Genomic DNA, 18313 nt, shown 5'->3' on the forward strand with positions numbered 1-18313 from the left:
AAGTATAGTTATTAGTTATTGAGATAGTTGAGGAAATTCATCTTATACATCAATATTCACATATCAAGACTGCGCGTAAAATCGTGTATGCATGCAATGGAAGACTATTATAATGGCTATATGAGTTTGATGTATGTTATTTAGCTTGATAACTCAATTGGAACTAATTACTTTTGCTGTTTTCTCTGTTAAGTAATCTGGCGTATGCGCTGTGCATGTGTGGTGTTGTGTAGGTTGGGTGTGTAAAAATGAACGTAATAACCAGAAATATTGAAAGCGTAGTACAACAAAATTTCAACTAAAGCGCTTACAGGAACCGTTGTGTTGCTGTCTCTTAGGGGTAGTAGTAATAATATTATTTATCTTAAATGCTAAATTGTTACTGTAGACACGTACAAAATCTGTTCGTTTAGCAATGTATTATAATTTGTGCTGATATTTTAGATTTACCACAATTTATTGTGATAGAACTTAAGATCATTGTAACCCTGATCGGTTAGGCCGCCAGTAGAGGATACTGTGGACATGGCATCTGTATTGTCTTGTGGTGAGGTTAGCTCATTGCCCAACGGACGATTGATCTTGACCACGCCGAAATCTTCACGCTCCTGCTGATTAAACTCCATCTTGCTGCTGGGCATGACAGCCAGGCCCACGCCAAACGAACGATTCTTCATGCCAGTGTGCTGCTTGCTCAGCTGGAAAGCCGGCGGCTTGCGATTCTCACCAATGATGCTCTCAGCGCGCTCTTCGGCAGAGCGCATGCCCGGCGGTGTGGGTGTCTGAGCTGCTGGTGGTGTTAACTCTGGCTCGGGTTCGGGCTCTGGCTCGGATTCTGGCTCCGGCTCAAGATCAAGCTCAGGCTCACGCAGTTCCTCTTCAGCCCGCAATTGTTGCAATTGGGCAGCAATCTGTGCTATGTCGTCGCCGCTGTTAGGAGAGTTTATTAAGAGTGTTATTTATAAATAAAATTGTTTATTGTTTAATGTGATGGTTGTTACTTGAATTTATTGCACGATAAATGAAGCTATAAATTAGACCACAAATTTATTTCTTGTTGCTTTTAAATAAAAATTAATAGTCATATTAAAATATAATCACAATAGTCAGGTAACGGTTCTTTGCCGTGTGTGTGAGTGTATGAGTGAATGGTCTGGTTGTTGCTCTTTTGTGTATGTGTGTGGTGCATGCTGCTTTCTCAGCTCATGCGTTGTCTGCTGCTTAACTCCTCATCTCAGCTAAGTAGACTTAATAAAATTGTATAGCGAGAAATACACAATTAAGTTTGCTATGAGAAGAAAAAAAGACAAAGCTTTGTAAGTTCATTTAGTATAATGATCCCAATGTTAGTGATGTGGATGATGCGATTATTGGATTCTGAAGACAAATAAAATGAGAAAAATAAACAAAAAAAAGCTAAATGATGCAATGTGTTAGTGGGTCAAAAATTGAGGGTGGTTTACCTGCTAGACTCCACGCTGCCTCCACCAACGCTCTTGTTGGCACTTGCACCACCAGCATGAATTATCTGCATAGAGGGTGGAAAAAAATAAGATGAAAAGGGGAAGGTTTATCTTATGATGTAAAAAATTTACTTAATCTATATATAGAATAAAACATAATATTCAGTTATGTAATTGCTTAAACAAAAGGCACATAAATTAAGCATTATGCCTAGAATATTTAGTGTACCACCCAAAATTAGTTAACGCCTCAAATCTAGCGCAAGTGTGTGAAGCCAAGTTTTGTTTTCGCCCTCAAAACAGACCCTTGGCACGCAGCCAGTTTGTTTTGGTGGCATGTGAGTTTAAGAGGGTGTTCTTTAGGTCATTGGGGGTTGTGACTCAGTGGGGCACCGCCACGCAGTGAAAGTTGCCACAACAAAGAAGAAACCAAACAGTATTTGCTTTCGTTTATGTTGCCTGCTACTTAATATTTTATTTTACAAACATACATATATGCATTTGATACCTAAGCATGGTATGCAATAATTTAGTTTCGACTAAGGCTAGCTTCATATACTAATTTTCAGTTATCATTTTGGAATTTTGCGCAAACTCAAATGCGATAAGTGCTGGGCAGATTTTTACTGGGCAGCGGCAATGGCACATACCATGTCTAGCAGGCGGCGCACCAGATAGAATGTGTTGTCTGAGCTAATTGAGACAAGTGGATGACACATTTTCAGCGGCAGTCCCCCGGTTGTGTCGCCAGCCAAGCAGCACCGAGCTGGACGTGTCCAGAGCTGTGGTATTGAAATTAATATGACAATGCTCAATTAAGTAGTTAATTAATTAAATAGCGCTGCGGTTGCTGTTGTTCGCTGCTGCTGCTGTTGCTGCTGTTGCTGATATTTGCGCGGCGACAATGGCGCTACCGGTTGCTGAAGTTGAGTTTCCGACTGAGCTGGTTGCTGTTGTTGGTCATACAGTAGCTGCTGTTGCTGCTGCTGCTGCTGATGCACATGTGCGCGTCCAGTGGGATAGGGCTCATGACGCGTAGGCTGTCCTGCAGCAGGTGGCTGGACAAATGGTGGTGGTTGCTGCTGCTGCTGCTGTTGTGGCGGCACTGCCTGTTGCTGTCCGGGCAGTACCTGCTGACTGGGCACGGCAGCAACACCCGCTGCTGGCAACTGCTGCTGTGGAGGCAGTTGAGTTGCCGACGGTTGCTGCTGTTGCAGTTGTTGTTGTTGCTGCTGCTGCTGGACAACCTGACTAGGCGTCATATTAGCCGCTGGTGCCTGCATAGTCTGTGCTGGCATGCCAGCTTGCTGTTGGTACTGCACTTGTTGCTGCTGCTGCTGTTGTGCATCCTGCCCCGCGGCAACACGCATGGGTGCAACGGCAGCACCAGCTACGGGCTGATTGGCATCCAAGCCAGAGTTACGCAAACGCGAGGGACGAGCAAAAGCATTGGTGGCCATAAAGGAGTCATCCACATCCTGCAGACCCGATCGACGTTGAAACGGATCCTGGCGATAGTTCATGCGACTCAGCGCATCCAATGGACTCTTGCGTGGCTGTCGAACAATGTTTTATAACTTTTGAAGTTATTTTTTTAGAATTCAGCGTGCTCTTACGTTCTCCGCTGTACCCTTGGACTGGCTGGGCGTCAGGCTGACCTCACTGCCAAATTTGCGTCCACCAACATTTGCTTGAGCCGTACGCTATAAACCAAAGCACAACACTTTCACATTCACAAACCAACTTGAGCTCGAATAGCACTTTAACTTACACCAACACTGGTCTTGGACGCGCCTTGGCGTGCGGCAGCCGCATTACCACGTCTTGGATCCATAAATTAAATCAGGCAGTATATTTACAAATATACAGCCGTTAGCCGCACGTAAGACTTTGCCACACGAAGTATTATAAAACGCGACGAAATTAAATAAATATTTACTCTTTTGGTCATAAAAAAAAAATAAAATCCTACTACGTTTTGGCACACCGTTGAGCTTATAAAATTTATATAGATTTTTGTGGCGGAATGAAAAACAAAATAAACACGTTGTCAATCGTGTGAAATACAAATGCTCACTGAGTATTCATGTGTAATTTTTGTTGAAGCTATAGGTGGGAAAAATGAAAGCTTATACGTAAATATGCTAGTAAACTATGTTTATAATTTTTAGACAAGTAAAAAATATAAAATTTGAAATTTGTTTTGTGGTCTTCCAACTCGAAATATTAAGTACGTCATTTGAAAAATTAGTGCTGATTATGTTTTAATACCTCGGCCATGCTGCAAGTGGGACGTCGAGCACCATAACGTCCAGTTGGAGAGATCTGTGCGATTTGCTCCAACAGCGCCGTCGACTGCGCCTGACCGTGGCTAGCGCCAGCGCCGCTGCTGCGACGACCACCACGTATGTTATCGTTGCCCAGGTAAGTAGCACCAAAGAGTTGTGTGTTAGGACTGGTTTGTTGATCGATTGATGTGATGAAGTTGATGAGTTGTTTTTTAATTGTAGAGGTTTTCAATGTTGTTTATTGTTGTTGTTGTTGTTAGTAGCGCGCAACATGTGAATGAAAGAAATAGTTTCAATTTTAGAATTAAAGTATTAAATGGAACAGTCGTTTGAATTTAATTTATATTGGCAAGAAAAATTCTTTAATATAAATAAGTTGAGCTTAAGATTCATTGTTTTTAATGTATGTTTATCTCTAAAACTTTATAACGTTGCCTTTTGATTAAGAATGTTGCAGCTTTTGCTTAATTTTTTTTAATTTGTTAGATTATTTCTGTGTATATAGCAGTAATTAATAATATTAATAAGCAATATTATGAAAGCTAAGCAAATGCAGACAAGAAGAGTGAAAGCGCCACTTAATTAATGTACTGCAGTTTAATTTAATTTTGTTTATCGATAAGCAAACTTCCGCAGGCGATTCATTTTTTTTTTCTCGTGGGGACCCACACACTGCAGCAAATATAAACAAATAGAGCAACAAAGTAAAACGCTTTGCTTTAGAAAGTTTGCGTGCGATATGCAAATGAGGCGCCTACAAAATGGGCAACTAAGCCAAGTGAAATGTTTCCTGCAACTGGGCGTTGCATGCCTTAATTAACACAAGCGCAACGCCTACGCCCCCACCGCACTCAACACTGCAATATATTTCTCCCCCATACTCTCAACTTCCGCTCTCTGTCTGTCGCTTACCTGTTTGTGATATGCAAGCCATTCTTGGCGCGCTCTGGGGTCTCTGGCTCATGGTGTCCATTGTTGGAGCCGTTTTGCGGGCCGTTGAAGAAGCCCTCGTAGAGCACAAAATGATTCGCTTGTGGTATAGTGCGCACCAGGCCATAATGCTTGCCCAGGAATGCCAACAACTTCTCCGATGGGCGATCCACTGAGCATTTGAGTGGTGTCCACTGCTCCTCCTTTAGCATAGTCTCAAACAAATGCTTGCCCAAGCCGGCGCGCTGACGTGACTCGTGCACATAAAAGTCCAAAATCGAAGGCGACTGTTCCATCTTGCGCGTTACTCCCTGCTCATCGAACAAATACAGATCCTTGGTGCCGACCTTAAGCAGCCCAGTAACAACACCGCTGCAATTAAAACCAACTTAATAACAAGCGCAAGTTATATTTATATATTAGTTGCTTACTTTTGTCCAGCATCGGGATCTGCCAGCAGATATATATTTTGATTCTCCGACGTGCGCAAGCGTTGAGCTGAGGTTACCGGCTTGGTAAGGCCTTGCGATACGGCCGATAGTTGGCCCAGTCGATCAATTATTTCGGACATCTTCGAGGTGGCATCTCTGCGTGAGTATGGAAAGCGTAACGGTAAATATGCATAGCATACCATATATGGAACTAAATTAGCCTTTAGTAAGCAGCTCCAAGTGAAACATTCAGTCATTAGCCTGTGCCTTCTTTTTGAAATTGGCATAATTTAAAATGTAATTTGTTTTTGTTTTATCGTCATATGTTATAATTTGTTATGTTTAATAAATTTTTATATGTTTAAATTTGTAAAATTATTTAAAAACTTTGCTAAATTGCTTTGGTTTCTAATCTAAGCTAAATTGAATGCATGAATGATTCGCTTAGAGCTCTTTACGGCCTTGTCGATGCCCACAACGCCCGCGTACAGTTTCAATACTCACAAGCACTGACGCCGATCACCTCGAAAGGTGTGCGGCAATAGATTTGATGAGACTTTGATAATTTGCTGCGGAAACAGCGGTTTAATATCGAAACGGAAATCCACCATGTTTGACTTTTGCTTGCAGCTGCGCGGCTACTGCTTATTGCAATTCAAAATGAAATCTGAAAAAAAAAAACGAAAAATTGTAAATTGAGTTCGCCAATTAAATAGAGCATTGCTATAGACAAAAAACGGGTGCGGGCAATTTGATTATCAGCTTACAATATGTAATGTATAAGTAATGCATGCTGGGTGTGACGAATTTGTGTGGGAATCACGGCACATGCAATTTAGGCAACCCCCTGAGGTGGTTGCTATTCAATGATTCAGCACTTGGGTCACACGTGTAAGCTCTAAGCTTGTCTTCCTCTTCTTCAGGCAGTGCAAAAGTGCAAGCCGATAACGGTTGCCATGCCATGTTAGTGTGCGTATGCTATCGTGTCATTAAACTTATGATATTACGATGGGAATGAACAGAGAACTGGGCCGGCCCTGCTGCATTGTGTGGCCACCGTTACAGTTTGGTGAAGCGCCTGCCTATTGTTAATTTACAAGTGCAACGAACTGCTGGCAACAGGAAAAAAGCGATAAGGCGCACTTGTGTAATTACATTTGATAGTGGGCGTAGCGGGGCGTGGCGGGTAAAGGTAATCATTCGCCGCACATGCTAAATGCAAAATACAAAAAAACAAACGTTTTGCTGCTGCTATTTTGAGTGGTGTGTAGTTTTGTCAGCGGAAAAGTTGAAACACAACAACAGGCGCGCAATCGGCGCGAGCAGCGCTGCTGCTGCTGCGTCAGCAACCAACGACTGCTCATGTGCCAAAACGCGATAGCAACAGCAGCAGCAGCAAGCGAGCGCAGCAAATGACGTGCGCTTGGCCGGCCCCTCATGGAAAGGGATTTAATGGGGGTTTCTCGGTGAGTCGCAGTCTCGCGAGGTATTGCCTTGCAAGTTGTCGTTCGTGTTGTTTATTTGCGAAGCAGAGCACAGCAACAGCGAAAACAACAACAACAACAGCAACAACAAACTGTTGACGTTGCTACTACACCGCATGAAGAGTGCTTATAACTGTTTATTAAGCCAAAGCGCATGATCCAAAGCAAAAACAACGTAAAACAATAAGCAGAACAAAAGGAGCTCCAATTCTGCTTGCTTTTGCGGTTCCCACTCTCTTTTTTTTGTTGCTCATCCGCATTATATGTATGTGTGTGTGTGTATTTGTATAAGTAAATGTGTCAAATGAGCGCGCGCATTAGTGTGCGTGTCTGGGAGCATACAGTGGCGGACAGGAGTAGAAATCGCGTGTCCAATTGAATGCGTAACAAGTGGAAGCGAGATAGGAATGTCTGTATGCGATCATAACTAATACAAATTAACAGTTAATCAGCGCAACGAAATTGCAGTTGGAAACAGAAAGCGTTCAACAACTTGCAGTTTTTTTTAATTCAACAACAAATCAATTTACTAGCAGACTGAAAGACCTCGAGATCAGCAACTTAAAAACAATTATTTTGATTATGCTGATGAAATTAAATATAGAAATTGCTGTCTCGTCTATAGATCAGCTGATGAGCGAGTGACTAGGCAATGAAGAAAAAAAACAAGCCCCCGTTTAGCAGTTTGCTCTCTGCCCCCGCTTACCGGCCTAGGCTTCAGTTGAGGGTGTGTATTAGCTCATACATAGTACATGTGTCTGTTTAATTATAGCACTTTATATTAACGAGTTCTCAATTACAAACAGACATGACCAGCAATTGCCCCACTAAATTTGTAAATAGGCATTAAGTTTTTTTTGTATTTCTAGGCCTAAATTACATACACACGTGTGTGTGTGTATAGGTGTGTATGTGTGGGTGCATGTGCTGGGTTTGTTCTGAAAATGTCACGAAAAGCTGTCTTGAGGGTCGAAAATTTATGCAGCAACAAGGTCAATCGATAAATGCAAAGCAAGTTGACAAGGTAAGGGAAAATTTGAGCCGCCCAACAACCGGTGCTGTTGTAATCCTGACAGCTGTTTGTAAACCAAGGCAATAGATTTGAATTGAGGCCCCTAATTAAATCCTTAGCTATGATCAATTAGCTTTGAGCCAGCTCTTGTATTATTTATCGATAGCTGAGAATTGCAAACAAAGTGTGCATGACAATGAAATACTTTTGCGGTCTCTCGTGCCTGTTGTTGTTTACACATTATTGCATTGCAGCAAGTCCGACCAACGATCAAAACAACTTGTTTATTCCCCACAGCAACAACAAATGTGCAGTTGATTGTTGTTTTGTATTATTGTTGTTGCTGCTGCTGCTGCAGTAATTTGATGCACCACTTGCTAGATATGTATAACTAATTCTCTGAGAAGAGGGGACAAAGACCAAAAAAGCGCGAGAGAGATCGAGAGCGCATGCAGTTGTTACGTTTTGACGTAAGCAATAACGTAAGACTGCAATAACATTGTATTAAAGTCTCACGCAATCTAGTTTTTGGTTATTTTCCATATGAATGAATAAGCCATGAAGAAAGCATTTTGAATGTTAGACCTGGGTGAACCACAAATACGCTGCGTAAAAAACATGCGAGCAACAGCTGACAAAACAAGAATGTTTTCCAGACTACTGGCCACAAAGCAAGGTTATCTGATATGTAAAAAAAATCGACCAGACAGCAAAACATAATTTGATTCTTGGAGACCCGTTTCCAAACTATTCTAATCAGCTGGTATGTGCGTTTTACGGCGGCATGCCCATGATAAGCAAACGACTAGTGTACATAAACTGGTTTCGAGCGGTTCTACTTAAGAGTTGAGAGGCTCAATCTTTGTTTTTTTCCCGCAGCAGCTGGCAAATAATTAATCGGCTGACGCAACAGGTACAAAGGTTGTCAAACATAACTGGGACACTTGTGACAGCAGCAGGAGGAGAGCTGACAGTCGCTGCAACCCTGCCGCCTGCATTGACAGCGCGCCGCTGCTCATAAAAAGGGAGAGAACGAGAGCGCAATGTAACGCAAATGTAACTAACGCACACACACAAATTACCTGCTATCGTACGATCGTCTCACATATAGCCTTACGTCGCCGATCGCGACGTTTCGTCTGCGGGAGAGAAAGAGCGCGCAGCTGACTAGACTGCACTTGTGTTTGTTTGGTCGAGTTTTTCTTATAAGGGCGCTCCAGCGACACTGGGAAATCAGTTGAAAAACATCAGCCAGCGTGTTCAGATCGTGTAAAGCAAGTAAAGCAGCAAGCAATGCCAAGTTGATATAGCAAACAATAACAACGTAACGCATTCAACGTTTTCTTATCCAAAAAACAATAAACAGCTGAGCAGCACTAAACGCGCGTGTGCAAAAAAAAAACAGAGAGAAAAGTAGTTATACACACACACACACACACACAGCGACGGAAAATTTCAGTGACAGACAAAAAGCATTTAACGTAGCAGGCCGCATTTACGTAATTTAAAGTAAAACAAGATGAGTTCAGTGATGAGCATGGTACGTCCCACGACGAACGGTTGTGCAGCAGCTGCAGCGGGCACAACAGCAACAGCCACACTTTTGGCCAAACAACTAAATGCAGCCCTGGCTAACGGCAAGACGGCAGCAGCAATGAATATAACAACTGCCGCCACGCCCACAGTGCCCAAGCAGCCATTGCAGGCGGCCAAGATCATACAGCAATCTCATATTGTGTGCTTCGATGTGGACTCCACTGTCATTATTGAGGAGGGCATCGACGAGCTGGCCGAGTTCTGCGGCAAAGGCAGCGAAGTGGCACGAGTAACCAAGGAGGCTATGGGCGGCAGCATGACTTTCCAGGATGCGTTGAAAATACGCCTGAACATTATACGCCCCACACAGCAGCAGGTGACGGATTTCATCAAACAGCGTCCCAGCACGCTCAGTCGCAACATCAAGCGCTTCATTGGCCAACTGAAGGCGGATGGCAAGCAAGTGTTTCTCATCTCTGGAGGCTTCGATTGCCTTATCGCGCCCGTGGCCACTGAACTGGGCATTCCACTTACAAACATGTATGCCAACAAAATGCTCTTTGACTACAAGGGCGACTACGATAGCTTCGATACCACGCAGCCCACATCGCGCTCTGGCGGCAAAGCAGAGGCTATTGGCATGATTAGACAGCGACAGTCCGCGTCGGCGTCGGATGTGCTGATTACAATGATTGGGGATGGTGCTACTGATTTGGAGGCTGTGCCTCCAGCAAACAATTTCATTGGCTATGGCGGCAATGTGGTGCGCGCCGAGGTCTACCGACGCGCCCAGTATTACATAACGGACTTTGAACAGCTGATGCATGCCGCTAAGTGATTAGGCGTGGGAGGCGAAGCTCTCTCAGCGAATTTAGTATTGCGAAAGTCGGCGTGTTATAGTTGTAATTTAAAAATACATACGCATAGATTTTATAAATAAATATAAATTAGTTTATAGCCACTTGGTATACACACATAATAAAAGCGATAGTAAAATTTAATCAAGTGAAATTTGTTTGCTTCTTTGCTGCGAAAAAGTTGAATGCGCTTTAGCACAAAATGCAAATACATGCACACTTTTAAATTGTTATTAAAAAAAAGAAACTAACAAAAGCTTACTCTCTTTCTCTGTTAACGCAGCATTCACAGTGAACTTTCGCTTTAACAGCCGCTGTTATTCTAAGAGAGAAACAAGTGGTTCAAGTGTCATTCCACCATAAAAAAACGGTGCAACTATAAAATTAAGTAGTTAGGCCGAACTAAATAAAAAACTGGCATGAGGGTTAAAGCCGTTTTGGAGGCACACTTTCTAAGCACAATTAAAGCTCAATTACCTGGTAATTGCAAGCAAAGTTAACAGCAAGGTTGTTGTTTGTCGCGTGGGCGCTATCGCTACCGCGACCTGCTCGTGAGTTTGTTTATGTTTGAGGGTCAACGTCATCGTGCCTGTTAGCTGATTTGGACCATATTAGGAGCGACGCGGCTGCTGCTGTTTGTAAAAAAACAGAGGCGTGAATTATGGCCGCTTCGAATGTCTGGGACCGTTGGGCGTTCAGGTCAGAACGATGATCTCACCAATAACAACAAGAGCATACAAATGTATGTTTAAACAAGACTTAAATACTAATTTCCGTATGTGTGTGTGTGTGTCTAAGGGGCCTACCGCATAATGACTCACGCATATGTACATACAAATTTTTTGGGCCATCGCCACTAATGATTTCAACCTGCAAATGACGCCAAGAAAATGGCTTTTATGCTCACTGAACCAAGACAGCAACGGCAACTATAACAACAGCAATAACAACAATCCCAACAAAAGGAGTCTAAAGCATAAGAGTAGATAAAATGGCAAGTGCACTTACCGCAAATTATATATGTGCAAAGAGCGTTCCAATCTACTGCTGCTGCTGCGGCGGCTGTTGCGTTGGCGTTGCACAGATTTTGCGTTTACCAGGTGTGGCAACTGGGGGATGATTGCGATTTGCGACCGGGCCCGTTATTTTCTTACAAACAGATGTTTGCTTAAATTATGTTTTTATGATTTACAAAATTTTTGCTTTTGGCCAAAACTACAAAATGTTTTCAAATGTTGTTGATTTTACACTTTACACTATGTATAGTTACAATTTGTATTTTGATGCGTAGACAGTTGCCTGCTTCCGTTTGAATTGCAGTGTTGTGCTTGGTTTAATAAATTAACAACTATTTTATTTATGAAAATACAGCTGTTAACACGAAAACTATTATGTGCATGTATTTATCTTATTGGATAGCTTAAAAACAGAGAAAAAACCGACACGCACAACCTTTCAGCTACAAAACAGAATTTACAATAGTATAAGTAGATATAAGTATAAGCATCAGTATAAGGTGTGGGTGAGAGAAGACGAAGTTCGAACACTGTTAGAGCGAGAGATCCGTGTTCGACTCAAATGAGTTAGATCATGTGTATCTTAAGTAGTTGGCAATAGTGGTGCTGTTAACGATTTGCTGTTCGTGTAATTTTACCGTAAGAGCGCTGCTGCGCAAAAGGGAGCGCAATAGAACGTTTCTGATTACTCCAGTGCTGACAGGATTTGATGGGTTTCAATAGCTAAAATATAATCCATGTTAACTTAAATTGCTAGTTTGAATGTAATACCACTAAACATGCTTAGTATGCTTAGTGGTAATACTTAAATGCAAAATATGTGATGCTTTTAAGCATTGAAAATATTGTTTTGAGCAATTTGCCAAAATGTTACAAGATGCTCACTTTGATATGCTCTACTAAGCACTTTAAATTATATACTAAAATGTCTAGCCTACGCTTGAATGATCTAAGCTTTAAGGAAGTTGATATTATTTTATATCGTTTAATTACTTACAGTCAGCAATTCTGGAACCGAAACTGTTTGACTGTTTGACTCTAACTTTTTGATACACTCCAATTCAAATTGTAATCAAAACATTGCGAGTGAAATTTAATAGCAGCGCATCAGTTTTAAAATAGCTATGTCTAGCTATAAACTTGCTAAAATGGCACCACTGTTTCTGATTACTCACACAAAGACGGAAGTACGCTGAAGGATACAAAAAACAGGGTCTCACAACAACAACGGATACACAAATCGAGATGCCAAGAAATGGCAGCGATTCCGGAATTGGTGGCGCCGGTTCAAGTGCCACCAGCGATGGCTGCATATACCCGGACTATATAATATTGGAAAAGGGCGTAACATTTAATGTGCGCTACACGGGCTGCGTTGAGGTCAAGACCTCGATGAAATCGCTGGACTTTGAGACGCGCACACTGCTCGCTCGGTAAGCATCTCGAATATCTCTCGAAAAAGCAGATAAAACAATATTAATTGCAATTGTATATTTTAGTGAGTGCATTAATCGTGTGTGCGAGGCAGCTGGTCTGAAGTCTGTGAGTAAGAGGCGGCTGGACAAAAGGCTGCACAATTATATAGCGGAGCGTCCGAATATGCAGCAGGCGGGCACAAATGTTATTATCAATGTCTCAAGTCGTGCGCTGACGCTGAGTAATGTGGACACGGGCGAAGTTATAGTTAATCACAATATGCCGAGGATTTCGTTTGCCTCGGGTGGCGACAACGATACTCTGGACTTTCTGGCTTATATAGCCAAGCGCGAGGGTGATGAATGGCGAGCCTGCTATGTGCTGGAGTGTGCCAATGGACAGAGTGAGGATTTGATTGTGACCATTGGCAAGGCGTTTGTATTGCGCTTCAATGCATTGAGTCGACCGCATGAGCAGGCTTCCAACTCACTGGCAGAGAGCAAGGAGAATGTCAAGGAGTATTATAATGACTTACCAAATAAACTGCCACCGGATTTGCCCTGTTCAGAGCCGGATCAGCAGCAGCAGCTGTCGTCACAACTGCCGTTACATCCGCACGCACCACGCGTTGCACAGCTCAATCTCAAGCCGCGCGATCGTCTTAGCAGCAATCTAATTGACCTCAACTCCCCGCCACCCGATCAAACCACAAATAAACTAGCACTAAGCAGCTTTGATCCGCTGCAGGCTGCTGCTCTGGCCACGCCCAGCACGGTGCGTGATGTATTCGATGGACCACAATGTCCACTCACTGCGGAGGTCTGGTTTCATGCAGCTATTTCGCGACCAGCGGCTGAGCAGCTTGTTCAGCATGATGGGGACTTTCTGGTACGCGAATCCAAGGGAAAACAGGGACAGTATGTGTTGACGGGACGAGAGGGGAAGACAGCCAAGCATTTGCTGCTCATTGATCCGGAGGGCGTTGTGCGCACCAAAGATCGCATTTTCGATAGCATTAGCCATCTGATCAATTATCATTGGGTGCATGCGCTGCCCATTATATCGGAGGACTCTGAGCTGGTCTTACGGAATCCGGTGCGCAGAACCACTTAAACGAGCAAACATACATATACATATAATATATATACAATTCTTCATATACATACATTGCATTATATATACATGCATATAGATCTGTGTACACGCTTAGATTTACATATGTGCACTATTTAGAGAATATCTTTTATATATCGTCTATCATTGTATAAATACGCAACTCATTTATTTATGGATCGAATATATACATATTCATACCGTGCATGTCTACAGTATTTTTCATTAAAACGAATGTAAACCAAAGAAAGTGTTTTCAATAGCTAGGGTAGTCTTCAAAGACCTAACACTCAACAGTTTGTATCTGTTGTTAGATACTTTTCGGGACATTTAGATACCATTTCCAGAGATATTTGTTGTTGCTAATTTACATAACATTTACAGACAATCTGCAATAATCCCTTCGTGTCTTTTTCACTTGCACACCATTGAAAACAAAATTGTAATTTTCTATTAATGCATTTCACATACGATGTTTATTGTAGTTACCATGCAAAGCAAACTGTCTGTATAGCTCTAAAAAAAACTTAATTGCGACGTCCAAAGTTGTTGGTGTTGGGCTGGGTCAGTTGCAGGCCACGAATGTTGTGGAAGTCCAGCAGCTTCAACATCTCCTTGGTATCAGCATCGACCTCGATGATGTCTTGTTCCAGAGCCGAGACAGCGGGCACGTAGTTATCACGACGCTCACGCTCCTCCTCCTGCAGTTTGATGGAAATACCACGCACCTGAGAGTGACGCAGACGACCCATCAAGTGGGTAACATAACTGTAAAAGAAAAAGTAACCAATCAGTACATATGTACCATCTCATATTAGTGTCACAACTTACCCGGCAATCTTGTTGCGGAGGGGCTTGGTGGGAATGATAGCGACCTCCTCGCAGATACGCTTGTTGGTATGGAAGTCCATCGTCAAGCGAGTGTAGTACTTCTCAATAATGACCTTAGCGGCCTTCTTGATAGTCTTGGTTCTGACGCGACCCTAAAAATAACAGTTCGAAACACAGTTTAGTTGGACCCTTAGCAAATACAACATAAACAATCAACATTTTGACTGATGTCAAAAGTTACATTGCAAGAAATTTCACTATGCACTCTTACTGCACATCTTCTGCTCTATCTTTGTTCACATATTTAGAGCTTTAATGCATAGATTGCAGTTATATTATAGGTTTTTTAACGAATTTACACCCACCATTGCGAACGTTGATACCGGAAAAGAACAGAAAAGAGCAGCTGTCAAAGTGACGGCGTCTTACGTGAACGGCAAAGCGCAGGGTTGCAATCACGAAAACGTAAACGGCTGAATGGCGGAGAAATATCGAATAATATCGCAACTTTTGATATTTGGCGGTCAACACTGATAGTCACTACTGCAGAACTAAAAAAGCATTGGAAATGAGAGTTACGTATTTGCAAAATAAGGGAACTATAAATGTTTGGTTAGCAACATGAAAATCTCTAAAATAAGATTTAATATCGACATCTGTTGTCAGAAGAACAAACCTCTTATTCACATCAACTTGTGGCCAACTGTCGAAATATACCAAGACCGTTCGCGCAGGGCTACTAGCGCTTGCGGCAACGTAAGCGGCTGAATGGCAAGCAGCGTCGCCAAAGTAACGGAAAAACAGTGCGAAAATATATTTGCAAATTTAACTTTAAAAGTAGGTCAAATCCTAATCCCGTGCCTTTTAAATGGAAAAATTAAGTAATAATGAGGAGGAAGGAGCTGCAGCAGCAGCTAATGTTGAAGAACATCAACAACCGACGGGGAGTAACAGCAGCAACAATCATGGTGTTGATTTTCAAATCAGTTTGAATGATTTTCTTGAATTCTTAAAACTTTCTTGTCATGTGAACGATATGATAGCAAAAGCGGAAACAAAAACACACAATCGTGAGACAGTGCCGCCTCCTGAAAGTGCAACCGGCATTGTCAGCAAGCGAAATTCTAAAAAGGACGAATTTGATTTTAATAGTTTGGCCGATAATCCTTTAGTCAACGAGTTGCTGCAGCTGAAGCGCCCACAACGCTTGCGTGAGGACAGCAGTAGCCGCTCAAGTTTGCTACTCCATGAGCATAAATCAACCATACGCAGCACACATGTGCATGCCGGACGTGGCTTGCATCCGAAGCTAAGCGAGCAGCTCGACTATGTTATCAATGAGGGCGTTTTGGACTCTGTGCTGTCGTTCATATGTCCACTGCCGTTGCCCACACCGCTGGCCATGAACAGCGCACGCGTCAAGTCGGCTAAGCCGCTGCCCAAGCCGGAACCAGCAGCACCCGCTGCTAAGCCTATGCAAGAAACGGCGTCGGTGTCCAATACGCCCAGCAACAGTTCGCTTAGCGAATCGCATAGTGGCTCTAGTTCCAGTGGCATGATGCGTGCTCTGGTCAAGGAGCCCAGCACCAAACAGGCACAAGCGACTAGACGGAAATCCTTGCTGCTGGTCAAGGACAGCAAGCATGCGCGTCAGGAGAAAAAGGAGTAAGTAACGCAACCGCACACTTACCATCCTTATCTATGTTTTCTTACAGGCCCGAGGTTATAATACATGTCTGCGATGAGGTGAAGAACACATCGCGTGACTTTAGCTGCCCGCAGAGTTTGCTAGTCAGCAAAATGGGTTACTTTGCGGATGTGACCGCTGGCCAGCGACTGGAGGAGATGGACATTTCAGTGCACTGCGACATACAGATCTTTGACTGGTTAATGAAGTGGATTAAGCACAGTGCACACTGCTCGGAGGCATTGCAGGCGCCGGGCCAGAGTCATGTGGCTGCAGGTCCACAGCTAGATGGCAACAATGTTGTGCCCATTTTAGTCTCGGCAAGCTTTTTGCAAATGGAGCCACTGCTGCTGGAATGCCTAGCCTTTTGTCACGCACATCTCAGTGAGGTGGTGCTCACCTCTACTAATTTGTCCTGTTTAAACGATGCGTTGGTCTCGCGCCTGGCGGCCATGTTTACCAATCTCGAGCTGGAAATGGTGCGTGACAAAAAGGAGCGCGTAACGCCACGCCTCTGGACCAAGCTCATACAGAGCCTTTGCGAACCGGATCCAGAGGTGCTGCGTGGCCACTTCTACAGCATTGCAGGTCTCTTTCGTTGTGTGCGCTGCTTTAGCTGTGTGACCAACACCATGAAATCTTTTGTAAACTGCGTGCCCAGCAGTATAAGACTCAATCGTTGGGGACAATTGATAAGCACGCATGTGCGGGATAATAACTGGGATGTCAATGTGTATGTTATGCAGCTGTTCAAGGAGCTCAAGTCGTGGCGCAAGGTCTATTGGAAGCTATGGGGTCATTGTCACTATCTCTATTGCTGCACCTGTGAAGTGCACTTTCCCGTTTATCAAATGAACTGGTGTCGCTTTCATCCCGAACCGCCCAACTTCTTGGGCCCCGTAACCGAGGGACGCATTGCTGGACCCGCTGGGCGCTATGCTTGCTGCAATCAGCAGGCATTCCGCTATGAGACGCTGCCAGGACCAAATGTAAATATGTAGAAAGAAATCATTAATAATGCTTATACATTGAATTGGTTAACCTTTTAACAGGGCTGTCAGTTTAGAGAGCATAGCGTGCTGGTGGAGACGGACAGAGAGCGCGCCATACTGGCCATAGCTCAGCTAGTGGCTGAAAATTATGCCCTGTGCGAACAGGTGCCTTTACGCATACAGGAGCTAGCTGCTGCAGGCGAGATAAATCCCAATTGGTTGGGCATCTCGTTGACGCCGCAACGTTGCCGCCAGGGTCTGCTGCCGCAGCTCTGCATGGACAGTGGGTCTGATTAGAGATTACTTATAATTTTTATTAACAACTTTGTTATTTTTAGTGACAAATCATCGCGTAAGCCGACGCTGTCGCTATGAAATTGACAGCAGCAGCGATTCGGAGACCACATCCACCAGCGAGGAGGAGGCACGAAGTCTCCGTGCAAGAGCGAGAAATGCACAGCATGCTAATGAATTTAGTTCCAGCAGCGATGGCTGTGAATCAGATCATCGGCCGCCGCCACGCAAGGCACGTGGCAAGCAAAAGCGCAAGCGTCCCACTGCCGTCTCAGGCCGCTTTTGGTCGGGTGAACTGTCGGCGCGCAGCAATCAGGATCATCAGCGTGACTTTGAGGAGAAAATTATGAAACAAGTGGCCACTTATGTGACAAAGAAAACTGGCTCCGACCAGAGCTTGGTGCAAAATGCGCTACCGTTGGGCGGCACGTATGTGCGCTTGGAGTCCGAGTGGCGCGAGTTGCTCAAGCAGCGTCATAGTAATCACAATATGGGCAACAGCAATGCAACTGGCACTGGCAACACTCTGAGCAGCAATAGCAGCAGCGTACAGAACCTTTATGCGGGCATGGGTGCCACAGTTGGTGGCATGGCTTGTGGCTCTGTGGCCTCGCTGATGTCCAAGCAAAAGCACAAGTAGACAAAGTTTATGTAGCAACAATATTTAGCGATAAATTACTAGTCAAATTGATTTTTATCCACTGTGCAACGAAATAAAAAAAGCAGAGTGTAGTTAATGCTAAAAATAGTTCAACTGTACAGTAAACGCTCGTTAATTAGTACACCATGTGTAGAGGTTGGAAATAGCATCAATATAAGCAACGTGTTCTGAGCGTCTACTGTAGTTATGCAATACTTAATATTATATAGAGTGGTCGTTCGTATTTCTTTATAATTGTTTATTAATTAACTTAACGCAATATACAAAGATTTCGTTTATAGATTTAGTTTTTTTTTTTGTTT

At 43.4% G+C, this 18313-nt stretch overlaps 5 protein-coding genes across 5 annotated transcripts; 3 read left to right on the top strand and 2 right to left on the bottom strand.

Annotated features, from left to right (window-relative positions):
• Positions 1-212: 212 nt before the first annotated feature.
• Positions 213-11449, bottom strand: LOC108600112 (alpha-tubulin N-acetyltransferase 1). Its single transcript, XM_017987482.2, has 7 exons — positions 11010-11449; positions 5617-5779; positions 5113-5268; positions 4664-5053; positions 3735-3918; positions 1464-1528; positions 213-930 (listed from the first exon to the last, which is right to left on the bottom strand). Exons 2-7 carry the CDS (start codon positions 5721-5723, stop codon positions 447-449), a joined length of 1386 nt encoding a protein of 461 aa, XP_017842971.2. The 5' UTR covers positions 5724-5779; positions 11010-11449; the 3' UTR covers positions 213-446.
• LOC108600114 (phosphoserine phosphatase) lies at positions 8856-10248 on the top strand. Its single transcript, XM_017987486.2, has one exon. The coding sequence runs from the start codon at positions 9128-9130 to the stop codon at positions 9980-9982; it is 855 nt and encodes a 284-aa protein (XP_017842975.1). The 5' UTR covers positions 8856-9127; the 3' UTR covers positions 9983-10248.
• Positions 11450-12163: 714 nt separating the features above from the next.
• On the top strand, positions 12164-13913 carry LOC108598389 (SHC-transforming protein 2). Its single transcript, XM_017985009.2, has 2 exons — positions 12164-12450; positions 12517-13913. The coding sequence occupies exons 1-2, from the start codon at positions 12263-12265 to the stop codon at positions 13544-13546; spliced, it is 1218 nt and encodes a 405-aa protein (XP_017840498.2). The 5' UTR covers positions 12164-12262; the 3' UTR covers positions 13547-13913.
• A 79-nt stretch (positions 13914-13992) lies between these two features.
• On the bottom strand, positions 13993-14832 carry LOC108598816 (40S ribosomal protein S17). Its single transcript, XM_017985562.1, has 3 exons — positions 14743-14832; positions 14378-14529; positions 13993-14314 (listed from the first exon to the last, which is right to left on the bottom strand). Exons 1-3 carry the CDS (start codon positions 14743-14745, stop codon positions 14074-14076), a joined length of 396 nt encoding a protein of 131 aa, XP_017841051.1. The 5' UTR covers positions 14746-14832; the 3' UTR covers positions 13993-14073.
• Positions 14833-15382: 550 nt separating this feature from the next.
• On the top strand, positions 15383-18123 carry LOC108598498 (uncharacterized protein KIAA1841 homolog). The gene is made up of 4 exons (XM_017985168.2): positions 15383-16042; positions 16093-17053; positions 17117-17339; positions 17395-18123. Exons 1-4 carry the CDS (start codon positions 15414-15416, stop codon positions 17988-17990), a joined length of 2409 nt encoding a protein of 802 aa, XP_017840657.2. The 5' UTR covers positions 15383-15413; the 3' UTR covers positions 17991-18123.
• Positions 18124-18313: the final 190 nt, after the last annotated feature.

Source organism: Drosophila busckii, chromosome 3L, assembly GCF_011750605.1.
Source record: "Drosophila busckii strain San Diego stock center, stock number 13000-0081.31 chromosome 3L, ASM1175060v1, whole genome shotgun sequence".
In the NCBI taxonomy this organism is placed as follows: Eukaryota; Metazoa; Arthropoda; class Insecta; order Diptera; family Drosophilidae; genus Drosophila; species Drosophila busckii.